General features: G+C 40.8%; 1 protein-coding gene across 1 annotated transcript in view; it reads right to left on the bottom strand.

The window, feature by feature from the left end:
• The window catches only part of SYN2 (synapsin II), a 207,208-nt gene that overhangs the window by 45,615 nt on the left and 139,982 nt on the right, over positions 1–21,611 (bottom strand). Inside the window, exons 2-4 of the mRNA XM_045493829.1 lie at positions 5,232–5,289; positions 3,853–3,944; positions 1,273–1,429 (exon numbers count right to left, since the gene is read on the bottom strand). Of these exons, the coding sequence (XP_045349785.1) occupies positions 1,273–1,429; positions 3,853–3,944; positions 5,232–5,289 (307 nt within the window). The remainder of the gene's footprint in view (positions 1–1,272; positions 1,430–3,852; positions 3,945–5,231; positions 5,290–21,611) is intronic.

Raw genomic sequence — 21,611 nt, 5'->3', positions numbered from 1 at the left:
ATGTGATGCCAAAGGCAATGTGCTGGGATTATGAATGGGTGAGAATGTGAACCCTCACCAGATCCCAGATCCCAGGAGGGGCAAAGCCCTAGGCACAGGCTCCCTGATCCTCCCACCCTGGCCTCTGGCATAGTTTTGGAACATAAAGCAGAGTTTCTTTAAGGGATCCCAAATACTAGGGGACAGTAGCAACCAGGCTGACAAACTGGTGACAGTCACTGCTATTATTCCTACTTTACAGACAAAGAAAACAGGCACAGAGAGGTTTAGTTAGAAGAAAAAAACTAATAATAGCAGAATCACCCTGTGTGGCTAGGAGGGAGCCAAATTCTAACAGGTATTGGAAAGGTAGGGAAGGAAAGGATTAGGGCTTATTTGCAGTAGGGAAGGTTGTGTGACTGAGGAGAAAAGGGAGGTCCCCAGAGAAGAAACTTGAAGGCCTCAAATATGATATTCTGTGATTAGCAACATATTCAAATCATATAATTCTTTTAGCCTGCTTCTGCAAAACTCTGGGATTCTTAGGTATCTCAGTCCAAAGAGAAAGGCTGAATGACTGGTGACCAGGAACCCAACCTGCCCTCCTCAACCACAGCAACTCCCAGATCTTCTGACTCCTCATTCATTGGTCTTTCTCTTACATTGTCAGGTCTCCTGGGTTTGTAAGAGAACAGAAAATATTGTGAATTCAGGTGTGAGGAAGAGATCAAGAGCAGAGGTGATGGCTCCACCTAGTTAAAAAACACCCCCTCCAACTCCCTGGGTGGTGGAGAGGCTTGGGGTTGGAGAACTTCACAATGTGTGCAGCTTGCACCCTTGGAAAGTCAGTGTGTGATAGCTGAAATGATTTTTGAAAAACAAAAGGAAGAGGATGTGATTAGGGGCAGGTGTTTCCTTCTAAGAGGGCAGGCTGGAGCAGCAGTTATAGGAGCTGGGTCCCCACAGCCTCAGGACTTTCTAATAGCCCTTCAGAGCCAAGAAACAGGTATTTTTATTGTTGCATCTTATGGCTGAGGGCACAGCCTACCGACTAGTAAAGATTTCTTTATAGAAGCTTTGTGTGGCTTTGTTGTGAGACCAAAGGTCCACTCTGCAGCAAAGGCAGACCAGCCCATGATGATAATGTTTTATTGTGAGAGCCTACCCTACCCCTTGTCCCATTTGAAGCTCCTCCCATATCCTCACAGCTTTGCCTAATGCGCCTTGATTATCAGTGGTCCCCCCTGGGGGACTGGGAGCTACAGGATCTGGGGAGAAGGGGATCTCACTCACCACCCATGGCTTGTCACAGAAGTTGTAAATGGATTCCAGTGAGTTGATGCTGGGGAGGCCTGCATACTGCATGCCAATAATCAGGTGGCGGAAGTCCTCATTCTCTGCCATGCCAAATGCATGCTGCCGGATAAGCACAAAGTCCGGCCGGAAGGACCTGGTAAAAATGTAGAGGCAAGTTTCCCATCAACCAGCATCTCAGGTCACACATCATCTCGTCTCCTATTTCCAAAGCCCTAGATAGAAAAGGGATATTCAGGGCCACCTGGTGTAAGCCCCTCATTTTATTATTATTATTCTTTCATGGACTAGGAAGTGAGGTATTATGGTACTTCTCAGAGGAAATTTAAGGAACAGATGTATGAAGTTCCCTTATTCCTCTGGATTAAGCATTGTCTTTTTCTAAGGTACAAATTCCTCAGGAGGGAAGAAGTACTTTCAGACCCATACACCTTAAAAGAACAAGAATATGGGGAAATGTGATAGCAGAAGTTCCTTGTGGCTTCAGAGTTCGTGCTCCAAGAGGATCCCAGAAGACTCTAAGGACAACATATGTGGCTGACTTCACAACCCTGCCACGGAGATCCCTGATCTCAGTGCCCTCTTCCAACTGCTTAAAGCTGATCAGGCCCCCAGGAGAGTAAGGGTTCAGGCTGACTGAGAACAGATGCCAAGCTTCCCGATGTTATCCTTCCAAAGCGTATGCTAGGGAGGGGTGCAAATATTTCTCGAAGAACTGAGGTTGAGCAATGGCTACAGGAAGCACTGGGAGTACAGAATGTTCCCATGCATGGGAAGGCTTCCTGTGTTTCCCCTCTAGCCAGCAAAGCTCCTTGCCTCAGCTGCTCCATCTTCATGCCCTGACTCCAAAGGAACACCATCTTTCCAGAGAGTCAGTTCTGTGGCAGCATCCACCCTCAAGGCTCTAGAGCTTGCCAGTTTCATACCGTATGCAGTGACCTACCTGGTTCTCTGCCCAGGCCACCCATCCAACCCCGATCTGCAGCTCCAGTACCACCTGGCCTCAAAGACCAGTCTTTTTTTTTTTCAACGTTTATATTTATTTTTTTGGGACAGAGAGAGACAGAGCATGAACGGGGAAGGGGCAGAGAGACAGGGAGACACAGAATCGGAAACAGGCTCCAGGCTCTGAGCCATCAGCCCAGAGCCTGACGCGGGGCTCGAACTCACGGACCGTGAGATCGTGACCTGGCTGAAGTCGGACGCTTAACCGACTGCGCCACCCAGGCGCCCCAAAGACCAGTCTTTTTAATGTGGGGTTGGAAGAAGCCCTCCTCAGTCACGCAAGGGACTTAGCATCAAGTCAGTATGGCATGTACTAGAGCTGTTCTGACTTCCTTGTGCCCAAGTTCTGGGAAACTGGCTCCAGCCTATATGCCTGAGATCCAAACTTACATATCAGTTATAGGAACTGAGCTGCAGACTTCCTACACAGGCCAGCTCTCAAGTTCCTACACTCGTACCTGGAAGGGCCTGCCTTATTCTTGCCAGATCCCTCCTGACACCCACTATGGACTTTTCTGTCACCACCTGCTTCTGTGCATGCATCCCTATGACTCATTCTACCTGCAGCTGGAGGAGCCCATCGTTTTCTTGAGCTCACTCCCTACCTGAACGGACATCTCTTTTACTGTCCTCCTCAGTCTCCAGGATGGAGGAGTTTACATTTCCCTGTTGTTAAGTTCCCGACACCTGAGTTTTGCCTTCCTTGTCACTGAGCCAGTTCCTGTTGGACACTGGAGACCTCAGTGTCAGGATGCTGCAGATGGAGGTAGGGAAGAGGATAAAGTGAAGATTCTTCCTGGAGCAAGATTCTGAAGTCTAAAAACCTGATGCCATGCTGGACCCCTCGGAAGAATGACACTGTGGGAACCATTTTTCCCAATCTGGAATTCTCATTACCTCCCCTAACAGAATTGTTGTATTAGATTTGATCACATCTATAAGTGATATGATCCAACACACCACCTGGCATGTGAGTGTCCTGTTAACTGCAAATTTTCTTCCATCCACAATGTCCCTTCCAACCTAGACTTTCCTATCAGACTTATGAATTCCCAGGACTAAGGAATATAGAAAGAATACAGGGATGGGGGTTGAAAGAATACAGGGCTAGGAGTTAAGAGAATAGAGAAACACAAGGTTCTGCCAGCAACTCACTGAGTAAATTGAAGAAAATCAATGCAAAATAGAAGGCTGAACTAGATCAGAGGTTTTCAAACCTTTTTTTTAAGCGAAGGAATCCTATTTTCCAGGGAAAATATAAAAGCACAAAATCACACTGGTGGAAGGGGTACTGGGGTCTAGAACTCCCCTAATAGGACTCTAGTTACGTCTAAATGAGTCCTGAGTCCTTTCTCTACCAATGGACTAAGAGCTCTGCCTTAGTTTTCTCCACCTTCCTCTACTACTTGTACATAGCACACATCATTAACTTCTGTACAATATACACAGCACTGCCTTCTCAATCCAACACTTGACTTTGAAACCACCTCTGCAAACCAGAGACAATAACTCCGAAGACTGTGACAGTGACCCTGAAGACAGAAAGGAGCTTACCGGACAACCTTTGTGCCATTCCGGAGCACCTGCATATCCACAGCATACGTCCCATCTGCGTGGGCCACCAGGTTGAGCTCTGAAAATTCCGCCTGGAAAATAACAGTAGGGGATTAAGAGGGTACATTACATGTTACATGTTTTGTTTTTTTTTAACTATAGTTAAAATTGTAAAAAATAAATAAATAAATAAATAAAAATAACGGTAGGGAAATAAGATCACAATCCTTTGCCAAGTTCTCCCCAGAGCAGCAGCAGCTTTTCCCCTAAACATTTATTCAGTTTTCAAATATTTTCACAAACTGATCTCATCCAGCTCTCATAGCAATTCTGTGAGGCAAGAAGGACAGAGAGAATTCTCCCTATTTACCAAAGAAGCAGTTAAGTGACTTTTCTGGAAAATAAAACTTAGTGTTGGCAGAGACTGGAGCAAAGCTCAGGTGTTCTGACTCCCCTGTGCTGACTTTCTACAGAGCAGGAACACAAACTGAGGCAACATGCCCTCTATCAGTTTCAACATAAAAACACCAGGTTTTAGTTTAGGCAACCGGGTTTTACTTCTGCTCTGCCCCCATTTAGCTCCATAAGACTTTAAGCAAGTCACTTCACCTCTCGGGGTGGGAGGCGGGGAGGGTTTCTTTCATCTATAAAATGGGAATAATTTTTAATCAACCCTGCCTATCTAACAAGTTGCTTTAAGAACTGAATGCAACAATGCATAGGAGAGTACTCTGTAAATCACAGCACTCTGTGTAAGGAATGACAAGTAACTTCTTTTATTACATAGAAAATACATGCATTGTTTCAACTGGACACCCCTTCTCCACCCAAATGGACTTAATTATCTCTATCTATTACAATGCAAAGGGTAGAGGAAGATTAAAAAAAAGCGGGGGGTGATTTCAGGACTTTACTACATTACAAACAAGGTGTTCTTTTGAAATTCTCTCTGCAGTGTAGCCTCACACCCAGAATAGGCACCACTGGAGGCTGCACAACTGAATGCCAGATATGTGCCAACCCAGGAAAATCATGCAACCAACAATACGGAGGTATGGCCGGTGTCCCAGGAAGACATTCCCCTAAGGTTTTCCTCAGCCTGAGAACTGTGTACTGCAAGAAGTCCCTAAGAGTCACACTCCCCGCTTCTTTACAGACACCAGCACCATGAAAGAAAGTCAGGAAGTTGAAATGCAGCCTTCATAACCATATCTCATAGGCAGAAAATCCCCAGGGAGAGGGGTGAGGGAAGGAGATGGAGAGCCTAGAATCCAGTGACAGACACTGAACTCTACTCTGAAGAACTAGATGGTTCACTGTGGGATGTCAAGAAAGAATAATGATGATGCAGATGTAACTCTGGGCTTCAGGGTGATTACCTGTTCCACTTTGATATCATAATCTCCAAGGACTTTTTTGCCCCGGAAGCACTTGGCCCTGGAAAAAGGGGGAAAAAAAAAACCCACACAAATTAGTATCATAGAAGTGTTTGAGATCAGGAATTCACGATCATAAAGAAGAGGACCATAGTAGAGAGAACCCCAGAATGAGACGGTTGGACCCTATAACTCAGCTACTGGATCATCATGAGACAGCCTCAAGCAAACAAACCACTTCCTCTCCTTTATGCTCAGCTTGCCTACACATAAAATAATCCAAAGCACTTTTTCACTCCTAGATTTTGCAATTTTTATGATAACATCCTTGGTCTTTGGGCTACAAAAGGAGTCTAGAAGTAGGGATTCCCCTAATGTTATTCCTCGTAAAGAGCAGGTCAGTCTTACACATATACTTTGCTTATCTTCCTCTATCCCACAAGTCACTCTGATTTTCTACTTGGGCTCTGCCCTTGGAGTTTTTAAAGAAAACTGTTATCATTTTACCCCTTCATACCCATACTTCCAAAAAGGATTTGAGGCAATTAATAATTTAAAAGGCAAATATAACCAACAAAATAAGGATTAAAGGACAATCAATGAATGACAGAGTTAATTATACCAGAAAATAAATTTTAAAAGGGAAGAGGCTGAGGAATGCTGCTATAATTGAACACAAAACCTATCTTGTATTTCTGAATTTCAGTCAAGAAAATTAGTCAGGCTGAGTTATATAGTAATTATTATCTTCCTATCTTGTCATGGATCTAGAGGAACGTCATATTAATGCATCAGTGTCTTCAGAGCCCCTCATAAGTGGACTGTGTTTATGTTTATATTTCTATCCATTCCTACTTTGCTCTTAACTCCCCCCCATAAGATTTTCTTATCTGTCCATTTAGGCTACTTCTCCATATGGGAAAAGGGCCTTTCCACACTATACCTGTTAGCTGGGTTGGTCCCACTTTCCCAGTGCTTGAAATTTCAAATTAGCATATTTCACTGGTGGGTTTCTAGAAGTCCCTCTCCAAAATAAAGGGATAAATTAACATTTATTGGACATCATGTTCCAGGAATTGTATGTACGTTGCTTTCAAGAAGATCTCTCTTAATCCTCATAACAACTTATGAGACAGAAAGGTATTCATTTCTGAGATGAGGAAACCAAGACTCAGAGGAGGAAAATGGCATATTCAAGGTCACATGGCAAGTTAGTGACAGAGCCAGTCAGTATTCACACCCACGTGTGGGTTCAGTGCCCTTAGGACTGTATAGTACTGTCTCCCTCTGCTGATTCATTCTCTCCATCTTCACTCCCACCATTACAAAAAGTGACTTGTCATTTGTGCTACATTGCATGTTTTTTCCCTATTTTCCTTCTTCCGCTCAAAAGGACTTGATGTTGTGAGCACTATTTCCACTACAAATACTTCCTACCCTGGTTCCTGTGAACTACCCAGGATGAGGCCAAGATATTTCCTTTCCTCTCTGGATTCTGGAACAGTCTGTTCTAGGAAGTTATCATTTGTCCTAAGTCCCTGGCCACCCTTAAATTGCTCCCCAGAGGTACTCAGCCATCCTGGAGCTGGATCACTGAAGCCTATCCCCCCAACCTTTGTTCCAATACCTTAGTGAGCTTCATCAGCTTGCTTACAGAACTCTGTTCAACATCCATAGGTCTGTAAGCCCCTCCAGCAAGGGGCCTGTACCCTATCCTGTCTCCTTGGCTACAGTTCCATCTTATTTATGAATTTAAATGATAGTCTATAGTGGCACTATCGCTGCTCTGTAGATTTTGGACTCTGGAGATCTTTTCCATGACTATAAAAAGGAGAAATGGAGTAAATGACCCTAGAGGTTCCTTTCTTGTGTTGATGAGGTGTGTCTACCTTGTTATCAGCAATGTTTTTCTGATGCTTCCTTCTATCTTCCTGTCTCAAAATAGCTCTTGTTCTGTGAGGTAAGTCTCAGAGCCATTAACAATAACCTCTCATTCAGTATGATACCTTGCACTTTCAAAGCACATTCCTTGCCTTATTTGTCCCTTACAACTTGGTGAGGCAGCCAGGGCAGATAGTGCTGTCCATCTGACTGATGGGGAAACTGAAACCCAGAGCAGTTAAATAATATGCCCAAACCACAGAAAAGTTCATAGGGGTTAAGCCTAGAACCAAGAGTTTACATCTAGGTGCTTACGTGTCACCAAGCATTTTAATTCACTTGCACTTGCTTATTTTGTGAGTTTTAAACACTGATACTGAAGTATATTTATAGATTGTGGCTGGGTTTATCTGCCACTTCCTGCACCTGCCCAGTGACCAAGTCAGCTAACGATACTGTTTTCATGCCTTCTCCCCAGCCCCACCTCTCCAATGATCTTAATGCTTTTTCCTTAAGGTAATTTGTCCTGTTGAAAATCTTGGTCTGTGTTTCCTGGCTCTGGGTCACTGACCTCTCTTGGCTGAGCCAATCTTATAAAAAAGAAGCTGAGATAGCAAGTGGATGGGGCAGAGACGTTTTCTGGAGAATGAGCACATTCTCCCAGCTCTGGCCCTTGGAAATTTTGGTTCCAGATATTTTTATGAAGAATCTTGCTTGTAACTTACAAGCAAGTGACAGAAGTGACAGAAGTACCTGCTGATATTAGGAGAGCACTGTTAGGAGACAGTGTGTTAGAATTCAGAGAAGCTGTGAATCACAATGCTCTGAAATCCTAGCCTTAACCTTTCCTGGCTCTGTGACCTTAGGCAAGTTGCTTAAATTAAACAACAACAAAAAAGGTATGTCATGTGGTGAAATCAACCAAAATCTACCTTCAAAAGCACATAAAAGAATAAGATAAAAAAAATAAGTTTCTCCTTTCCCATTCCTTTTTCATCACACATAATCCTCATTACCAGTTGCAAGCATATCCTTCCAGTGTGGGGAAAATGTGTGTATGTTATCTGCATACATATATGCTTCATACATACATATAGTATCATGCTACATAAACTTCTTTTTTGAATCTTGATTTTTATTGCACTTGATAAAACATCTTAGTGATATGCTTTCAGCACATACTGATGGACCTCTTTCTAATAGTTGCAAGAAATTCTATTTGAAAGTCATACAGTAATTTCACCAATATATATTGGTGAGTGTTTAGATTTCCAGTTTGGGGGTTATTTTTGACATTATAAACAGTGCTATAATGGCTAACATTTAAGAATATATCCATAGAGGGGCACCTGGGTGGCTCAGCTGGTTTAGCATTTGCCTCTTGATTTTGGCTCAGGTCATGATCTCATGGGTTCCTGAGATTGAGCTCTGCCTCAGGCTCTGTGCTGACAGTGCAGAGCCTGCTTGGAATTCTTTCTCTCCCCTTCCCTTGCTCTGTCTCAAAATAAATAAATAAACATTAAAAAAAAAAGAGAGAATCTATCCATAGGATAAAGAACTTATTTTTCCTAGCTGTACTGAGGTAGAATTGACAAATAAAATTGTATACATTTAGCGTATATCATGATTTAATATACCCATACTTTGTGAATTGGGATTACCACATTACATGTCTATCACCTCACACAGTTACCGTTTTGTGTGTGTGATGAGGACACTTAAGATTTAATCTCTTAGAAAACTTCAAGTACACTATACAATTTTATTAACTATAGTCACCATGTTGTACATTAGAAGGATAAACAATTTATTGCAGAACTGCTGGTGCAAGGAACATACAGAGTTACAGTTTTTACTGACATTGTCACACTGTCCTCCCCACCCTCCCCTGATGCCCCAAGAAAAATACACCACTCTCCTCAGTGTTTGAAAGTTTGGGAAAGTTACTTCACCTCCCTTAGTTCCCTTCCTCCCTCCCTAACCTCATAGTCTCTTGCATAAACAGGGCACAGAGAAGGACTTTCTGACTGGCAATCTTGTCAAATCAACCCAAATTCACCTCCTTGTTCTCAACCCTAAACAGAACCCAAGATGTACATCCTTGAAGCACAGACTAAAAATATCTATGGTGCCTGTGTTGTCAATTTCCCCCTATTGTACATTTTCTTAACAAGCCTAGCAGCTGAGGATCTATGTGAGTTTAATGGCTTGCAGCTTCCTTGATGGGCCAGGCAATGAACCATCTTCCCTTATTGTTAAAATGAGTAGAGCCTTCTAGATTTAACTCTTCTTACTCAAGGCAATGAACACATTCAGCAATCTCACCAATTCCTATTCAACTAGTGCTTATGAGGCTGAGGAACACAATTTCAAAACACTTCTCTGCTAAGGCCGCCTCAAAACTTGTTGGCCCAACCTAGGCAAGCCCAACTTAAATTCTCCCTGTTTTATGCAAGGGATAATGGAGAAAGGTCTCGAAATAGAATGGAGAAAGGTCTAGAAATAGAAACCAGTTTTGTTGGGTTCAGGCCTAGTTCTACCACTTTTCAGGAGTCTGACTTGACAATAGTTGCCTCTCTGAGCCTTAGTTTCCTCATATATAAAACAGGGCTGATAATAATTGTAATACTCATAGCAAGCATACACTGTGTGCTAGCCACTATTCTAAGTATTTTATTTTATATATTTTACCTCATTTATTAATACTTTATTCACAGGTCATTGTGAAGACTTAATAAAGCCAGATGAAATAACAGACATGAAAGTGTTTTGGAAACTCTGAAATGCTATGTAAATACAAACTACTATTAGCAAAATGCAACAAATATTTATGTACCAGGTATTACTGCTGTTTTATTATTACCACAGCCAACACGGCCTCTTCCTCCTCTGAACTTTCATCCCATTTATTGTCTGCTTATGATATTTGGCTCACAGCATCATCATCTGATACTACCTTTCAAACTCAGTTGTCTAATAATCTGGGATACCCCTCTCCCACCCTGAGCTTCAGACAACTGGATTATGTAATAATGCTTGGTGCAAGGACCACCCACAAGTGAGCCCTGGATTTTCCAGAACATTTTGGAATTTTAATAATGATTATGTACTGTTGTCTGCTTATATGCTCTGAGCTAAGGCCTGTACAAACATAATCATTGTGTCCATAAATTTCCAACTCCTTCACTGAGCTATGTACTTACCTAGGTTCATAATCAGGGCTTGCTTATTAACTGGAGTTAATGTTATGTTAATGTTAGGAGTGATGGTTTTGGCCAGACAAATGGAGAAAACCAAAAGGAGCCACCTTCAGGATTGACTGAACAGAGCCTATCACTGCAGGCCCAAGTTCCTCCTTTCTTCCTGCATTGCGCATCTGAGGGCACGTGTGCGTCTATTCTTTCTTCCTCACATGAAAATCTGTTCTCAATCTCCAACCACACTGGAACTAAAGGGCCTAAAAACAGCCTTAAGTGTAAATCTTCCCTAGGTGCCTGAGGTTTATATAGGGATCAAAACCCCAATCTAGAATATGAAAGCACTAACAAGCATTCTTAGAGCTCTGGAACCAGTCTAGCACTTAGTAAATACCTGGCACTGGTGTGGACACTTATCTTTAACAAGGTGCTTAGTTTCTGGCACTCGCTGTCTCACTGGCCTTGTTCTTTCAGCCAAGCATCTCTAGGCATGAAGAAGTTAGAAAGTAAACTGGAAATATTAGAGGATTCCTATTTCCCACCCTACACTCAAAGGGTAAAATTAGGCCTGCTAGTCTTGCAGAGGGTTTATGAGGTCCTGCCGCCACCCACTGGCAAGATGTGTACTGCCACCAACCCCACTAGCCCAGGAATATCCCTCCAGGTGCTCATTTGCTGCCTTGACAAACCATGCCTGAAAATTCACTTTCTTCTGGAAAGTGTGTGTCCATATACCCCAAGCTACATATCTGGCTTTTTGCAATCTCTAGAAAGAAAGGCTACAATTTGTCAATAAATTCAACAACAATTTACTGAGTACCCAATAGTAGGTGCTGGAACTGTAAAAATGCATCAGCAGTTGCCAAGTAGAGAAAGCACAGTCTAGAAAAGGAGAATGATGTCCATTACCAATACAGGCAACTGCTAAGTTCCTTTTCAACTCTTAAGATTTATAACCAGTATTCACATTCCCACCTTTCAATCTTTCTTTAAAAAATACTTGAAGTGCACAACTAAAACAACAGAAGTTTCATATAACTCAGAAACACGTAGTGAAAAGCAAGTTCCCTCTACCTTTACGAAGCTTACAGATTAGTGGAGAACAGAAGCATAAATAAAAGGTATAAATATAAATTTAGGGTATAAGCTATAGCAGGAGTACAAACAAGGCATGTTAGGAACTCAAAGGAGGGAATTCTCTTTGCCTGGAGAAGTCTAGGAGGGCTCTAGAAAGGGAATCTTAAAGTCTTAAAGAATGAGTAGGAATTTGCCACATAAGAAGGAAGCAGAATTGAATGGCTGAGTATAAAGGCACAGAAGCTACGTAAGCACAGAACACTGCGGTGGACCCCCTGACTGCAGGGAAGGACACTGTAAGCGGAGCAGTGAGAGCTACAGGTACAGAGAAAGGGAAGCATCTAACCGGCAAAGGGTTCAGATGTCAGGCTGAATCGTTGGGACTTAATGGCTAGTTTACAAAAGTTTTTAAAACTTTTTATTGTGGGGGCGCCTGGGTGGCGCAGTCGGTTGGGCGTCCGACTTCAGCCAGGTCACGATCTCGCGGTCCGTGAGTTCGAGCCCCGCGTCGGGCTCTGGGCTGAAGGCTCAGAGCCTGGAGCCTGTTTCCGATTCTGTGTCTCCCTCTCTCTCTGCCCCTCCCCCGTTCATGATCTGTCTCTCTCTGTCCCAAAAATGAATAAACGTTGAAAAAAAAATTAAAAAAAAACTTTTTATTGTGAAAAAACTACCCTCATCAGTTATCAATATTTTGCCCATCATTTTCAACTATCACCCTCACTGTTGAGACTATCATTTGAGTGTTTTAAAACAAATCCAAAATTTCATACCATTTCTTCTATAACACTTTAAATACTATCTCTGGCGATGATGCATTTTTTATTGTAGCAAAATATACATAACAAAATTTGCCATTTAAACATTTTTAAGTCTAAAATTCAGTGGTGTTAAATACATTCACAACATGCAGTCATCATCACTATTTCCAAAATTTTTCGCCATTCCAAATAGAAACTGGAGCCATGAAACAATAACTGCCCATATCCCATCCCCATCTCATCCCTGATAATCTACTTTCTGTCTATGAGTTTGGCTATCCTGGGTAATGACTTTTTAACACTTAATTTAGTATTAATAATTAATAATTTTTAACATCTTTACTGTTAAAATAAATTTTAACATCTTTAAAATTTTCCCAATTGTCTCCAAAAATACTGTCAAGGAGGGGTGCCTGGGTGGCCCAGTCGGTTAAGCATCCAACTTCAACTCAGGTCATGATCTTGTAGTTCGTGAGTTCAAGCCCCGCATTGTGCTCTGTGCTGACAGCTCAGAGCCAGGAGCCTACTTCAGATTCTGTGTCTCCCTCTCTCTGCCCCTCTCCTGCTTGTGCTCTGTTTCTTTCTCTCCCTCAAAAATAAATAAACATTAGAAAAATTTAAAAATACTGTCAAAGATGTTAAGCAGGGAGGTGACATGATCAGTTGTGCTTAAGATCTGAGAAACCACTTATCTGGAATGTGGGAGAGACTGGAGGGAACAAACCAGGGCTTGAGATCATCTGGGAAGCTGGTGCAGTAAGTAGATTTCAGGACTTGCTATCTTACCAGTACACAACCAAACCAATAGCTACTGCACAGCATTCATCTGGCAACTCAATTGATAACTTAATTGATTAGGCCTAGAAACCTAGCACCTGCCTGGAAAATGACAGTTATTTAAGAAGATATTTAAGAAGATATTAGCTAAGAGGATTTAATGAAATGATAGAAAGTGGTATATGATTCCTACTAAAGATGTTCTGGAACAGAGACATAAATCAGACCTAAAATAGTCAGGGTCTTAATATTGGTGAAGGGTTCTTAACTCAAATTTGGACTTGTTTTCTAATTCACAAACCATAAAACCCCATATGTGGAGAAATGTCTGTTACAGATAATTGGTTTAGGAATGAGAAGCAAACAACAGGAATGAGTGAACACTTTTCCGGATAAAAAGTTCTGTGGCTAGTCCTTGATGTTATTAATTCAGTGATTAAATTGTTCTATCAAATGCTCTGCAACAAGGCACTTCTTACATAGAAAGCAAGTTGCATGGTGTCTTAGTTAACATTCATATAAATGATCTGGAAGAGAGTACAAGGGGAAATTGCCAAGTTGCAGATGGCATTCAGCTCTTCCAGGGATTAAAATGCCAAGCTGATTAGGGATAAACTGAAAGAAGATGTGGACGTGGGCAGAAAAGTGGCAGAGGAGTTTTAATGTGACTAAGTGTAAGAAAACACATTCAGGGGAAATGATCTTATCACAGGATCATGAGTGTTCAACTACAATCCAGTAAAGGAACCTGAAATGACAGGGGAGGAAAAAAAAAAAGACATCAGTCCTGTACAATGTCACAGACAAAACACAAAAAGATCAAGAGTGAAAGATTTTAAAATGTTGGGTATCATCAGAAAATTTACTGGAAACCCAATACAAAGAGTTTCTTACAGGGGCTCCTGGGTGGCTCAGTCAGTTGAGCATCGGACTTCGGCTCAGGCTATGATCTCACAGTCCATGAGTTTGAGCCCCATGTCAGGCTCTGTGCTGATAGCTCGGACCCTGGAGCCTGCTTCGGATTCCGCGTCTCTCTCTCTGCCCCTCCCCTGCTCATGCTCTGTCTGTTTCTGTCTCTCTCTCTTTCAAAAATGAATAAACATTAAAAAAATTTTTTTTAAAGTAATAAAGAATTTCTTACACTCTGACCTCATCTTGTACAAACTATAGGATGTCCATATTTTTGACTCAGCATATTAGGTCCACTTGTCTAAAAACAAATAACATAATGAAAGTAGAAATGGCTCAGGGAAAAAAGAACAAAATGTAAAGGCTCTGATGTTAGGAAAGACTTCAATAAAATCTTCAGTCTGCAAAGGTAAAGATCCAAAGAGGACAGAAGTAATATGAAGGAGGGAAAGAGAACACTGAATGACTACATACGTCATTCATCCCAGATAACCAATTAATCTCATGATACTTCATGCCTTACAGGAATGTCATCGCAATGTTACAGGTTTTATAGGAAAATGAGGCTCAGATAAATTAAGTGACTTGCTTAAAGGTAGTAGTTAGTAGGTGGCAGAGCTGGTAAAATTAAATTTCAGGACCTCTGATGATCAAATTTAGTGACTGTTTACTTTCTCAGATGGGGACTGTGCTCTATTCATTTTTGTATTCCCAATACCTGTCCTACTATTTGGCACATTTGCTCATTGTGAAAGAGTCCTGGGCTTGTAGGTCTCTGAGGATACCTACAGAGTCCATGTCTCTGGAATTTATATATTCGCTTAAGTTGTCTGTGGGACAACTTCAATAGCCTTAGATGGCAGATGAGACCCCTTAAGAAAAACAGCAAAAACTCAAAGCTCTGAAAATGACTAATTTCTAAGTAAACACCCCAGTTTGACTTCAGTTAGGAACACTAAATCACTTTTTCTGAGCAGATTTTCTGAAGATCTCTATTTTGGGGAATAATTAAATGATGCAGTATAACAAGATAAGATTATCGAATACAGAAGGAAAAAAAGAATCCTGTAATTCAGAACACATGATGGGAAGATTAGATGCATTTGTCTATAATTATAGTGGAGCTACAGAACAGAATGCTTTGGAGTCATGGGACAAATTCTCTTTCCATGACTGGCTTATAAAATTAAATCAGGCTGATTTGATTTTGGAGCAAAATGGGTCAGTTATGAAGTTTGCTTTAGAGAAACATCAAGCAAATATAATTTTCAAAAGATACAGATTTATTTTATGCTAGATAAACATGGTTCCTAGCCCTGGCAAAGCCCTAGGTTTAACTCCAGTGGAGGGTCACAAATCATACCCACCATTACCATCAAAGCTGCACGTTTCCATCCATTTATAGCAGTCAAGATATAAAGGAACATTCTGTATAATCTGGCCCCATCCTTCTATTTCAAATTTATCTCCTACCATTTCCCTCCTGCAAGACAGCTGCAGAGTTGTTGTGTGAATTAGAAAAAAAGCACCCTTTACTCCAGGTGGACACATTCCTGTACCCAGGTACCCTGGACTGGCAAAAAGAAGGTGGGGCTGAGTTTCATCCCTCACTAGTCTCCGCACTCAAATGCACTTGTATGGTGAAAAACCTGCACCAGCATATGTAGGAGCCCTGTCCTACCACCATTCAGACACTGAATGGTACTACTACATCAATCTACCATGCAGATGCTGTTTCCCAGCTACCTCTCATCAAACTACTGCCTCTGTGCTTTGGTCTGCTTAGAAATCACCTCTTTCTCACAATAGCCAAGATGTGGAAACAACCTAAATGTCTAGTGATGGGCAAACGGATAAAGAAAGTGTGATGTATATGTATAATGGAATATTATTCAGCCTTTAAAAAGGTAGCTCTGTCATTTGCAATGACATGGATGAACCTGGAGGACATTATGCTAAGTAAAATAAGCCAGGTACAGATAAATACTGCATAATGCCACTTACATGTAGAATATAAAATAGTCAAACTTAGAAGCAGAGAGTAGAATGGTGGTTGTCAGGGGCTGGGGAGGCAGCAATTAGATGTTGGTCAAAGATTCCAAAGTTTCAGTTAGGTAAGATGAATGAGTTTTGAGGATCTAAAGTACATCAGGTAACAATTCTGTATTGTATTCTTGAAATTTTCTGAGAGTTCTCACCACAAAATTTACTGTGTTCTTAACACATACACACACCACAAAAGGTAATCTCAAAGGATTTTTATGCATCTATTGAGATCTTATTGTTTTTCTTATTATATTTGCTGCTGTGGTGAAATACATTGATTGATATTGAAATGTTATATGAATTTTGAGTCCCTGGGATGAACCCCATTGGGTCATCATGCATAATCCTTTGTTTTCTTTTTAAAAAATGTTTATTTATTTTTGAGAGAGAGAGAGCACAAGTACAAGTAGGGGAGGGGCAGAGAGAGAGGGAGCCAAAGATCTGAAGCCGGCTCTGCGCTGACAGCAGAGAGCCCGATGTGGGGCTCGAACTCTCAAACCTTAAGATCATGACTTGAGCTGAAGCTGGACGTTAACCATCCAGGTTAATTGAGCCATCCAGGTGCCCCAAAGCATGATCCTTTTTATATATCATGGGATGATCTAAAATGCTAAAGTGCTTCACTAAAATGTTATTTAGGAATTGTTGAATCTATGTTTATTGGGGATTTTGGTTTGTGAGTTTTCTTTTTTTGTGGTGTTTTTGTCTTGTTTGATGTCAGAGTAATAATGCTGGCTTCACAGAATGAGCTGGGAGTAAGAATGTTTGTGGAACTTGTATTCTCTACCATAAATGTTTAAGAGAATTCACCTGTGAAGCAATCATAGACTTTGTACTTTTCTTCCAGCTTTTGGATCCAGGAACAAGTCTTACTTAATTATACAATGTTCTTTTTGATACCTAATCAGATTCTATTAATAACATGTTACAAAGAATGACTGCATCTAAATTTGTAGGTGGAATGGAATATAAATCCTTTTCTCTTTGCTCTTATCCAAATTATTGTTAAGGCTATTGTAGCCTCAACAAAATTGGATGGAGAGTCTTATATTTTCTTTTCTGGTACAAATTTTATGAATTATCTTTGCATGTATCCTAAAACTTATTAAAGACCATTTGAAAATTAATGTTAAAAAAAAGGAAGGAAATCACCTCTTCTCATTCTTCAAGGTCCAAAACAAGTTCCTCCTCCTTCATGAAACCTTTCCTGTCCTTCCCTCTGATAGTGGTTTTCCTTTCCTTTGAAAGCTTAGTCTGAAACCCATTCCCTTGTCACTTTAGAGAGACACAGTTTAGTATAACCCACTGATTTTTCATTTATGTGAAAAATAAATGAAAAGTAGTAGGCTTCCTACTGTATCAGAGCCTTCCGAGAGACACAGTTTAGTATAACCCACTGATTTTTCATTTATGTGAAAAATAAATGAAAAGTAGTAGGCTTCCTACTGTATCAGAGCCTTCCGAGGGTGCAGACTGTCTTATATTTCCTTCCTACTGCCTCACACACACACATCCTCACACTTACCACTGCCTTAAATAAAGCAAAACGGGGAGAGTTAATTTTATGTTTCAACTTGACAAGGCCACAGGGGTCCAGATATTTGCCTACTCATTATTCTGGTGAGGGTGTTTCTGGATGACATTAACATTTGAGTTAGAACTGAGTAAAGCAGATTGCCCTCCCCAATGTAAGTGCACCTAATCCAATCTATTGAAGGCCTGAAGAGAACAAAAAGATGGGAGTAAGGAAGAATTCACTCTCTCTCTGACTGTCTTTGAGCTAGGTCTCAGTCTTCGCCTGCCTTTGGACTCAGACTGAAACTTACAACAACTTTCCCGGTGTTTAGGTCTTCAGACTTGGAACTATTCCATCGGCTCTCCTGGGTCTCCAGTTTGCCCACAGATCTTGGAACTTCTCAGTCTCCATAACTGTGTGAGCCAATTCTTTACAATAAATCTCCTTCTCTTTCCCTATCTATCTATCTATCTATCCATCTAATCTATCTATGTCTATGTCTATCTACCTACCTACCTATCTACCTCTCTCTATTGACCTACAGATAAATATATAGAGAAATAATATATATTATCTATTATCTATGTATTATTTACTTATGTTATCTATGTATAACATAGATAAAGATGTATAGATACAGGTATCTATCTCCTTGGACTGCTATAGTAAAATACCATAGACTGGGTGGTTAAACAATAGACATTTATTTCTCACAGTTCTAGAGGCTGGGAAGTCTAGATCAAGGTGCCAGTCTACTCAGTAAGATCCTCTTCCTGGCTTGGAAAAACCCACCTTCTTGCTGTGTTCTCACATGGTAGAGAGAGAGAGAAAGAGCTCTCTGTTTTCTTTTTATAAAAACACTAATTCTATCATGGGGGCTCCACCCTCATGACCTCATCCAGACCTAACTACCTCCCAAAGGCCCCACCTCCAAATACCATCACATTGGGAGTTAGAACTTCAACACATGAATTTGGCAGCGGGTGGATTGGTGGGTGGAGGTGGGGGGGAACAGGACACACGAACATTCAGCCCCATAACAAAATCCTTAATAAAGACCTGTTGCTTTATTCCTGACAGAGGACACCCACCCATCTGAGACTTGAGGAATGAGGAACCACAATACATAAAATAGTATCATACAAGAATACACAGTGCTATATGTTCATCCAATGCCAAAAGCAAATAGCCATTTACATCTTTTAGTTGAGGTATATACACCCTGAATCAAAATGAAGAAAGAGTACCTTTCCCACTGGGTCACAAAGAAACAAGTTATTCAAGCCAACTCAGCAATTTTGCATTTCAATCAATTGCTGAGTGAAACCAGATTAACTTGGGTTTAAGTCTCAGATCCTCAATTTACTACCTGAAATTTACTACCTTTATTTCTCTGTATCTTTATCTATAGGATAAAGATAATACCTATTTCTAAAATTTGTTAGATTTAAATTATTTTAATGTATTCCTCAAATGAGCTAAACTTACCACCTCACCTCTCTTGGGCTTTGCACTTGCTGCAGGATATATCCTTCCCCTAGATCTTTGCACGTTCTGCTGCTTCTTACTATTTGAGTCTCAGTTTATACATTACCTTGTTACGTTTTTCCAGACTACCTGAGCTAAGGTAGTCCCCTCCCCTCCCAGTCATTCTATTATCTTCAAAGACATTATATTCATTTAAAAATTTTCTTTGACTCTTATCTATCTCCCCAATCAAAATGTAAGTTCCACGATAACAGGGACCTAGCTATCATAGTAACTGCTATATCAATCCCATGTCAGCTCTATTATAATGTCTGGTACATATTAGGCCCAATAATATTTGCTGAACAAATATAAGTATGTACAGTATCTAGCACAGCACTCAGCCACACATTTTAGGTACCTCTCTTCCCCTTTCTACGTAAAAATCCCTGGATTAAACAATGTGCTTGTGTGAGTCCTTTGAAATGCAGAGCATTTCAACCAAATGGATTCTTTGTTTGAATGTTGATCAGGTATTTACAATTAAAGACAGAAATACGGTCATTTACTCTAATATTTTTTTTTTAATTTTTTTTTTCAACGTTTATTTATTTTTGGGACAGAGAGAGACAGAGCATGAACGGGGGAGGGGCAGAGAGAGAGGGAGACACAGAATCAGAAACAGGCTCCAGGCTTTGAGCCATCAGCCCAGAGCCCGACGCGGGGCTCGAACTCACGGACCGCGAGATCGTGACCTGGCTGAAGTCGGACGCTTAACCGACTGCGCCACCCAGGCGCCCCACTCTAATATTTGATGAGACCATCCTCTGTCTTATTGTTCTATTCTAGGTACATGTCAGCATACTAGTTATTAAAGTGTTATAAGACTTTACTGTCATGTGAGACTTTAATAACATACTTCCTCAGCCTTCTGAGAGGGAAATTTTCGCTTAGAGGCTTTTTATTTATGAAGAAACAGAGTCCCAGAAAGGGGTAATACTTGACTAATTCAAGGTCTAACACTTAGTTAGAGGTAGGCCATATTCCCTTTCCATTCCACCATGTTGCCCCTCTAGAGCAAGAAAGGCAACTCTCCCCAAATCAAGGAACACTGTAATTGAACAGAGATCTGTAAGTGACATTATAGGATGTGGAAACGGAGGGCTTGAATTCCATTCAAGGTGCTTGTGAGATCAAGTATGATAAAGAATATAAACAGCTCTGCATTACAAAAGCATTAGATAAGTTTTATTTATTTTTATCACTTTACTGATACTTTGATTCTGTTTGGGATAATTGCATCACAGTTCACATAGCAAATTGTTGGAAGGAAATAAGAGTGCTCTCTTCATTCTGCTATCATTAGTAAAGGAGATTTGACCCTCATTTCCTGGTCCAAGAGAAAACGGTCGTTACCAGCCTACTCACCACCATGGCTCAGTAGAAACATCCTTGTACCTCAAGGCAACAATACTTTGGATTTCCAAATCCAAACCCAGGTGGCACATTCCATTCTACAATTTTCCAACTGGCACCAATTCAGGGGGAGATATTACTCACAGAATAGGCACTAACAACTGAATTTTGGCAGGGTGGGAGAATAACTGGCACTGTCCTGGAAGAGACATGCCACATGTTCCCAGATGCACCCAAGTTTAGCAAAATGGAACCACACATATTCTGAATGGAAAAATGGACCTTAGATGGTATACTCTCATTTTTTTAGGTTTTTTACTTATTTGAGAGACAGAGAGAGAGAGCGCATGTGTGCGTGTGTGAGTGGGGGTAGGGGTAGAGAAAGAAGGGGAGAGAGAGAGAATCTCAAGCAGGCTCCACACTGTCAGCATGGAGCCCCACGTGAGGCTTGAACTCATGACCTGAGCCAAAATCCAGTTGGATGCTTAACTGACTGGGCCACCAGGAGCCCTGGTTTTCTCTCATTTTCACAGGCAAAGAAACAGACACTTAAAGAGGAAAAATGGTCATCCAAGGTCATGCAGTGGGAATCCTGTGGAAAGCAGCTTTGCTCACTACTATACCACCAGTGCTCACAAGAACCCTGTGGGAAAGCTCATCTTTTCTCAATCCAATGCTCTTCTCATTACACCAAGTTTAGTATGCAATGAATCCGGAAAGAAGTTCATGCCTTAGTATAGAAGTACAAAGATATATCGTGGTGTTCTGGCTCTCTTCTCCTCAGTGAATTTGTCCATCATTTCAGCCATCTCTCGTGATCCATTGAAATGCTCTTCACATATAACAAGCCTTTTAAAAATCAACCCAAACTGATTGAAAACCCAGTTCATTTTTTAGTGTTAGATATATTCCTTTGAAAAGGAGTTTGTTATTCAGTGCTATTATAATGAAATATGTTCCATAAACCTTTAAAAACATTTTCATCATTCATTCAACAAAGATTTTTTAGATCAGGTACCTACTATTTGTCTAACAATATGCAAAGCACTGGGTAGGGGGTAGGTTAAGGAAAGACTATAGACCTCACACAGTTCCAGCACAAAGAATAAATTAGTGTTAACAGCAGTAGAGCAGATTATTTATCAGAGAGTCCAAATACCAGAATTATATTAACTACAGTAAAATTAATAATAGCTAATATTTATTAACTACAGTAAGCACTAGTTACTATGCTGAATTTACACATCTTATTCAATTAATCCTTATGTCATATAAGGTAGACAAGATCATCTCCTAATCCAACAGATAACTAAAACACAGAGAGATTAATTAATTTGTT

The sequence above is a fragment of the Leopardus geoffroyi genome, chromosome A2 (genome assembly GCF_018350155.1).
Source record: "Leopardus geoffroyi isolate Oge1 chromosome A2, O.geoffroyi_Oge1_pat1.0, whole genome shotgun sequence".
In the NCBI taxonomy this organism is placed as follows: Eukaryota; Metazoa; Chordata; class Mammalia; order Carnivora; family Felidae; genus Leopardus; species Leopardus geoffroyi.
This window is presented reverse-complemented; position numbering and strand designations above follow the sequence as displayed.